At 44.2% G+C, this 8,704-nt stretch overlaps 1 protein-coding gene across 1 annotated transcript in view; it reads left to right on the forward strand.

The window, feature by feature from the left end:
• The window catches only part of ZFP64 (ZFP64 zinc finger protein), a 107,861-nt gene extending 101,154 nt beyond the window's left edge, over positions 1–6,707 (forward strand). Inside the window, exons 8-9 of the mRNA XM_011951350.1 lie at positions 1,982–2,233; positions 5,457–6,707. Coding sequence (XP_011806740.1) covers positions 1,982–2,233; positions 5,457–6,166 — 962 coding nt within the window. The 3' untranslated portion in view covers positions 6,167–6,707. The remainder of the gene's footprint in view (positions 1–1,981; positions 2,234–5,456) is intronic.
• Positions 6,708–8,704: the final 1,997 nt, after the last annotated feature.

The raw sequence follows: 8,704 nt of genomic DNA on the forward strand, positions 1-8,704 counted from the left end.
ATAGAGATGGTTTCACCATGTTGGCCAGGCTGGTCTCGAACACCTGACCTCAGGTGATCCACCCACCTCGGCTTCCCAAAGTGCTGGGATTACAGGCGTGAGCCACTATGCCCAGTTGCCCCAACCAAGTTTTTTGATGGTGCTTTCCTCTTGTCTGAAAGCTATACTTTTTCCATTGTACTATTTTCTCATATTCCCATCTTACCTTCACCATCACCCTTATTTTTTATTCTGGTGTACAGTGTTTAAGTGTGATACCAAGTCATATATCAACTATCTTCTCCTCTCACTGAATGCTAATTCGAGTATAAGATTCTATTAAAACAGTTTCTATAGAAAGTTGAAGATACTGTTCCTATCTTGCCGGCATCCACTGTTCTGAGGAGCTTTATGCTGATGTGAGCATTTTGCTGGTGGTTTTCTTTCTGGAAGCTTCCAGATCTCACCATTCTTAGGGTTCTGAAATTGGACCACCCTGCTTCTAAATAAGATGCATGGCTGTCTTTAGTGTTGAGAAATAATTCTTCTCTGTTTTGTCCTGGACCATCTAGAATGAGTTTTCATGTCTTAGCTTTTGGCATCTTTTTCCTCTTGTCCTTTTGGGAGATTCTTTAACTGTATCTTCCATTTCTAAGATTTTTCTTAATAGGTGGTTTTTTGTTTTTGTTTTGTTATTTTATAAGAGCGGTTTTAGGTTCACAGCAAAAGTGAACCTAAAGACCAGAAGATACAGATATTTCCCATATGCCCCCTGCTTCTCCATATGCACAGCCTTCCCCATTACCAACATTACATTTGAGTCATGCATCTTTATGATAGATGAACCTGCACTGCCACAACATTCTCAACCAAAGACCATAGTTTACAGTATGGTCCACTTTTTTTTTTGGAAACAGTGTCTTGCTCTGTCATCTAGGCTGGAGTGCAGTGGCATGATCTCCACTCACAACCTCAACCTCCTGGGCTCAGGTGATCGTCCCACCTCTGCCTCCCAAGTAACTGGAACTACAGGCATGCACCACCACACCCAGCTAATATTTTGTATATTTTGTGTAGAGACAGGGTTTTGCCATGTTGCCCAGGCTGGTCTCGAACTCCTGGGCTCAAGCGATCCACCCACCTCAGCCCCCCAAAGCACTGGAATTACAGATGTGAGCCACCGCACCTGGCCAAGTTTCACTCTTGGTGTTGTACATTTGTGGGTGTGGACAAATGTATGATGGCATATGTCCACCAATAGCTGTCATTCAACATCCTTTTTGCTAGTCAACGTATTAGAACTTTTATTTTGATGTCCATCGTTTTCATTTCGCTAGTTTCATTTCCTCCCTTTGCTTTAGTATCTAAGTTCTTGACTTGGGCATGTCTTTCTGGTTCTGGCTTTCCCCAAGCATTTGTTTATTGGGTAAACTAACTTTTATTTAGATATCAGCCTGGAATGGTTGGGCTTGGGGGTAGTGATGAAACATGGCTGGATGGAAATGTTCTGGGTATGTGATCTCCTGCTATCCCTGGCATCTCTAACTACCAGGCCCTTGGATTCTTTTTCTGACCTCAGCGTCCTTTGACCAACAGCCTAGGGGGAGATGGCGTGCTGCTTGCTCTTTGGAGGAAATGAGAGGAAGGGGTCCACCTGATCCTTCTCTCTGTGGTTCATGAAGCTGTCCAAGATCCCTACAGCTCCACTTCTTATCCTGAGTACTTCTAAAATGACTCCCATTTTTCCCAAACAGGGTTTGGCCTATAATTTCCTCCATCCATCTGATTTTTATGTCATCTGTCCCTTAGGATTTCTGAGCTATCAATGAATGATACACATTCTTATTTCCCAATATGCTGATGTAGACTTCAGTATCTTCCTCTCTTGTTATTTGGAGAGGAGGAGGCGGCACACCCATATGCCCAGGCTACCATCTTGGTCAAATCTCTGTAGCCATTTTGACCAAAAAACCCTTAACTTTGACTCCTTATGTGTTTGAAGGAGACAAACCGCACAAGTGTGAGTTTTGTGACAAGTGCTTCAGCCGGAAGGACAACCTGACCATGCACATGCGGTGCCACACCAGTGTGAAGCCACACAAGTGTCACCTGTGTGACTACGCTGCCGTGGACAGCAGTAGCCTCAAGAAGCACCTGCGGATCCACTCTGACGAGCGGCCGTACAAATGTCAGCTCTGCCCCTATGCCAGCCGCAACTCCAGCCAGCTCACCGTCCACCTGCGATCCCACACGGGTGAGTCCCTGACCAGGAAACCTCAGTCCCTTACTTTTTCTTTAATTTCTTAACCTTCATTTACTTAAGCAACTTAAATGACTTGGTGTGGTAGAACTACAAGAGTTCGGAACTTCTGTGATAATTGTGAGGTTTGTCATTTTTCTGTTGCCGGAACAGCAGCTTTTGGTAAAATATGACTGATAGCTGGGTTTTATATCTTGACTACACAGAATCCAGCTGGGGGTGGATACCCACTATAACTGCCAAGAAGCTAAGGATGTATCTCCAGTCAGGCCTATAAACTAGATGTTTCAGTAAATGTACACACTGATTGCATGGCTTCATTGGGAATGTAGCAAGATCCATTAAGTATAATTAAAAATCACAAACTTTTAACCTTAGGAACTTCCTTCCTTTATGGGAGCCTACTGAAGCGATAGGACCAACCCATTGTGGCATGGAAAAATGGGGTTTGAGATATTCATAAGGATGCTCATAAGTTGAAAATTTTCAATGAATTCCTGGAAAATGATGAGCAGACAGGAACATAGTGATGTTTAAAATTGAGTATAGAAAGTTGTGTCCCAGCAGACAAATGGGAGGCAGCCATACAGTTGGGAGCCAATATTCCAGCCAATATCCAAGTGCCCTCAGGGCTCTGAGCTTGGAACAAGCATGTAGACAGCCAGGGCCACAAAGCTTGGGGGACTAGCCAAGGCCTGGCGAAACTGCCCAACTAACCCAGCAGCAGGTGAAACCTCTGGCATCCATGTCTAATCATTAAACCAGTCTACTTCCCCAAATACAGTCAACCAAGGATCATGAGTCATTCATAGGAAATGAATGGAATAAAATGAGCCAAGTCAATAACTAATCCTGGAAGTAAGAGTACTTGGGTAATTTTCACATTCTAATTGGTGTCTACCCACTGGCAGAAATGTTGCATCCAAATAGAGACCTATGAAGAGATAATGAGAACAAAGAGGTATGAAATAAAACTAGGATTGCTAGCTATAAAATTAATTTCCCAGAGATTAGGGGGAAAAATTGGGTGAGTGAACTGAGAATAAGAGCCAGTCCTGAAGTCTGGTTTCTAACCAGGTCTAGGAAGAAAAGAAAATGGAAGTGAGAAGAAAATAGAAAATCAAATGAGAAATGAAGTCCGTACTTCTAAGGGGCCAGGAGAGTAAAAGTGCTCACAAGATTCCAATCAGGATGGAAGGGAGTGGACAGGGGACATCTATATTTAGAAATATGTCTGGGTAGTATTGGCTTCTAGGAGACAATGGAACAGTGCCCTCCCTCAAGAGTTGGGAAATGATTTTGAACTTAGAATTCTATACCCAGCCAAACTACCTCAAGTGTGAGGGCAAAACAGAATGATGTGCAAGGACTCAAGACTTTACTCCCAGCCACCATGCTAGTGGGAGTTACTAGAAGATAAACTCGAGCAAAGGAAGGGAGAAAACATCTGGCATGAGATATTTGATATGTGAATACCTGAATATGGCTAACTGGGATTGCAGCAAAGAGAAATATCAGGCTGATACTTGTATAGAAGGTCAAGAGAAACTAAATCAGAAGCTTTAAAAATCCATTTAAAAAATTCCTTGTGAAAGTTACAAAATTATGAGAGTGGATGACTTCTGAAATTGAGATGCCTTTTTTCCAGAAATACAATCTAATCAAGAAGCAAGCTAAAATGTGCCCCCAGATGAGCAGCATGTAAGAAAAGAAAACAAAATTATATTGATGGGCTACCCCATCCACTGGCCCGAGTATGACAGCAGACTTAGAAGGAAGTGATTATAATCCTGGTGCAGTGTTTGGCTGTGATGAATATCACATTCCTAGTCACCATTTAAATTATTTATAGTTGGCTTCTGAACTTGAAATCTGAAAATGATTAAAGTATGAGAATTCACCAGACAGAATGGAATTTTTTTTTTACTTAAAGATGAAAAGAAAGCTACTTCTAACAAGTGAGGAGTTAAGTGTGGAGAAGAGGAGTGAATCCTCAAAAAATCTCAAGCTGATGGACTAAGATGTGAGGCTACTACTCAGCTTAAAAGCGTAAAAGTCGGCTGGGCGCGGTGGCTCACGCCTGTAATCCCAGCACTTTGGGAGGCTGAGGTGGGCGGATCATGAGGTCAGGAGATCGAGACCATCCTGGCTAACATGGTGAAATCCCGTCTCTACTAAAAATACAAAAAAATTAGCTGGGTGTGGTGGCGGGCGCCTGTAATCCTGGCACTTTGGGAGGCCGAGGCAGGCAGATCACAAGGTCAGCAGATCGAGACCATCCTGGCTAACATGGTGAAACCCCACCTCTACTATAAAAGTACAAAAAAATTATCCAGGTGTGGTGGCGGGCGCCTGTAGTCCCAGCTACTCGGGAGGCTGAGGCAGGAGAATGGTGTAAACCCGGGAGGTGGAGCTTGCACTCCAGCCTGGGCGACAGAGCAAGACTGTCTCAAAAACAAAAAAAAAAGTGTAAAAGTCACAACCACCAGAATGCAGGGAGAGGTTAGGGAAAGGATGGGTGTGTAGGATAAGATGCTTATCTTTGTGTATATTCAACTGATGTTTAAAGCAACAACCTTCAAAACAAGTAGAAACCCTTAGCAATGTCTCCAGGGAATGGGACTCTAAATTAGAGAAGACCATGGCTCTTTATTATTTGTCCCCTGCTGCCATAATTATGCATTAATATTATAAATAAAATTCAGCCTGTAGTTATAAAAGTAAGAAGCTTTAACTTGAAATACAAGCTCAATAACTGATGTCATATAGATTAAACACTATAGTAAGCATCTTCACAGGTCTTAGCTTGATTTGAAGCAGTTGTTTGTAATTTAAATCTCACCTCTTCTTGCCCATTCAATTCTGGGATGTCAAGTTAAATCGGAGTTTAGATTTGAAACTGAAGGGGTCATCAAGAGTATGAACTTGAGTGCCATAGTGCCTGGGTTCCAAATCCCTGCTGTTTGACCTAAGTCAAGTAACTTGACCTCTCTGAGCCTCAGTTGCCCCATCTGTAAAGTGGGAGTAACAGTACCCACTCATAGGATTGTAGTGAAGAATTGCATTAATATGCACAACAAGTGTTGTCCTTAGGAGGTTGTAGGTAGAGTGCACAAAACTCAACCATCTCACTGCGGCCAAGTGTGCTGAGGCAGGTTGGGGTGGGAGGGACTGTTTTGCCTGCCTATTCTAATGGAAACACACCTTCCATTGCTAGGGGATACCCCCTTCCAGTGCTGGCTCTGTAGCGCCAAGTTCAAAATCAGCTCGGACTTGAAAAGGCACATGATCGTGCACTCGGGGGAGAAGCCTTTCAAGTGCGAGTTCTGCGACATCCGCTGCACCATGAAGGCGAATCTCAAATCGCACATCCGCATCAAGCACACCTTCAAGTGTCTGCACTGTGCCTTCCAGGGCCGGGACCGGGCTGACCTCCTGGAGCACAGCCGGCTGCACCAGGCCGACCACCCGGAGAAATGCCCAGAGTGCAGCTACTCCTGCTCCAGCGCGGCCGCCCTGCGCGTGCACAGCAGAGTCCACTGTAAGGACCGTCCCTTCAAGTGTGACTTCTGCAGCTTCGACACGAAGCGACCCAGCAGCCTGGCCAAGCACATCGACAAAGTGCACAGGGACGAGGCCAAGACGGAGAACTGGGCCCCTCTGGGCAAGGAAGGGCTCAGAGAGAGCAGCTCGCAACATGTGGCCAAGATCGTGACGCAGAGGGCCTTCCGCTGTGAGACCTGCGGCGCCTCCTTCGTCAGGGATGACTCTCTGAGATGCCACAAGAAGCAGCACAGTGATCAGAGCGAGAACAAGAACTCGGACTTGGTCACCTTCCCACCGGAAAGCGGTGCGTCGGGGCAGCTCAGCACCCTGGTCTCCGTGGGGCAGCTCGAGGCTCCGCTAGAGCCCAGCCAAGACCTCTAGCTCAGCCGAAGAGGGTCGTCAGCTGTTGGAACTTCTGAGCGGTGCTGTTGCCCAGCCCTCCAAAGGTGTGAGGCCAGTGAGACGGGTTTTGGGCACCCCTTGCAGAGCTGGCCTCTCCAACTTCACAGGCCTCCAGAGGCAACGGCTGGGGTGACAGTGATGAAAGCAAAACAGTGCTGTGGAGACACTTCTCGCATTTGTCCCTTCCCTCCAAGGATTATCTGAGCAAGTCGACTTGGTCATTCAAAGGAGGGGTCCACCGAGCCCTGCTCTGTCCCATGGGGATAGCTTCTACGTAATGAATTCCAATTTTAAAACTGATCCATCTCTGATGGAATTATTAAACTAGTGAGACGATATAGAAAACTAAAACTAATCTCTCTAGTGGGAAGAGTTAAGGTGAGGAAGGTGTACATGAAGGGTCTGGGGTTGCTGGAAAACTTCTATTTCATAACCTGGGTGATTGTTCTAAGTGTTTGCCTTATGTTTGTGTGGTTTCTTTTACCTGTTGTCTTACAATAAAAAAGGCAGACTCATGGTAGCATGATGTAAGGAATACTCAATTTTGCAGTCCTCCACAGACAGTTATGGTAGGAGGTTCTCCATCCCCAGCCCCCACCCCATTCAGTAACTTAATTATAAATGCACCTTGCATTTCTCAATGAGTTCCTACTGTAGTAAAACAAAATGCAGTTTGATCTGGAGGTGGCGCCAAAGATCAAGCTAACTAGCCCAGCCTGTGCTTGTCTGTTGTGGAATTCAAAATTCTGTTTACTTCTATTTGGAGAGAAAAGTCTAGGGGCCCAGTGGGCCCTGAGCTTGGTGCTGGGATATGTGATACATGGGACAGCCTCACACCAGCATCTATTTCATCACGGAAAGCATTTAGTGTTTGCTGAACCGACAAACTACTGAAAATCCAACCTCTTCTCATAGATGGATCCTTAGGAGGTTATGAAATCTCAGTGGATATAATACTTACCCAAAGTTGCTTGGTTTCTACTTTTGACATCTTTTCTTCAAATACTCTTTTTTAATATAAATTCTTGTGTGCCCTCATCAAGTTGAATATCTCTGGAATTGAAACAGATTAAGTGGATCCATTGTTCTTGGTAAACTAGGAAAAAAGGTTGTAAAATGTTATAGATTGTATGGAAGGGACTATTTCACTTGTGAACTAGAGGTACTTAGTTTGTTAATGGTGGTAGTTTGGGCAAATCTGGCTCCGTTGAGGTTTTCCATCAGGGTGATGGTGTACTGCTGAACCTGTATTGTAAGAAGAAAAGAGACCCAGGATAGAATTAGTCTCTTTGGAGATAATGGTTTTGATCAGAAAAGTGTTTGGTTACTGAATGCTGGCGCGATTGTACAGTTGCTATTTTTACCTTTCTGCTGTTTGTCATTGAGTCTGATCTGCGTTTCTGTTCTAGAAGGTTGTTGACATTTCAAGTGGGAACCCATAGATTGAAATCACATAAACGTTTCTTGTACTTCTTGTTGTAGCTCTTTAGATAAAGAGGAAAGATATCAGCCTTTTTAGAAGGCTTTGTGGTTGTTGTTATTAACAGCTGTATGGACTTTAAGGGTTTTATATCCAAGCTGGTATCACCCAGCAAACTTGGATTCCCAGTAAAGCAGAGGTGAGTAAAAAGCTATGAACCCAGTATTAAATACTTCAGGTAGTGAAGGGGCCATAAAGTTTTTTGCAACTACTCAGCTCTGTGGTTTTAGTGCAAAAGCAACCATAGATTGCAAGAAAAAACAAATGTGTCTGTGTTCCAATAAAACTTTACAAAAACAGGTGGCAGGCTCAATTTGGCCCATGGTCCTAGAATATAGCAAACTCTCCTGCAGAGGACTTTGCTCTGAACTGGCAAGTGTGACTTGTAAAACACGTTAAAAGATACCAAATTTTCTGGCAGAGACACAAATGGGATTTGCACAAAGCTGAGAGTAGTTCAAGAGACTAAGGCTGAATGAGTATTATAAAAAACTTGGGGAAATGGAAAAGAATTTTTGAGACTGGTAAGAATTCCAACATTCAGAAAAGTAGGCTAAGAGGGAAGTCTTAGCCTTCTAAGACTTCCAGGAAGTCTTCTAGGAGCCAGAAGTCTTCCTAGGACCAGGAAACTTCTAGGAGTAGGGGTGGTCTTACCTTACCGTTTCTAGGAAATTAGAAGGTGGCAGTGAGTGGAGTTAAATCATTCAGAAGTGGGGGCTGAACTGGCTAAACCTGCTAGAATGAGACTTAAAATGTACAGGTAATGACCAACTAAAACAGCCTTAATAGAAAGAAGCAGCTAACGTGGCACAGACCAGAATGGCAATTCTTACACCAGCCTCCATTTGCAGAGCCCTCTGGATCTGGAAGAGGAAAACAGAGTGTTTGCAGTTTGACTTCACCTGAGCCCCGGGGATCCACAAACTTTTCCAGTTAAGGGCCAGATAGTAAATGTTTTGAGCTTTGCTGGTCCTACTTGTCATCAACTCTGTTGCCCCTGCTGTTATAGCACAGAGACTCCAACTCAGCCACTGTAA

Source organism: Colobus angolensis, unplaced genomic scaffold, assembly GCF_000951035.1.
Source record: "Colobus angolensis palliatus isolate OR3802 unplaced genomic scaffold, Cang.pa_1.0 Scaffold319, whole genome shotgun sequence".
In the NCBI taxonomy this organism is placed as follows: Eukaryota; Metazoa; Chordata; class Mammalia; order Primates; family Cercopithecidae; genus Colobus; species Colobus angolensis.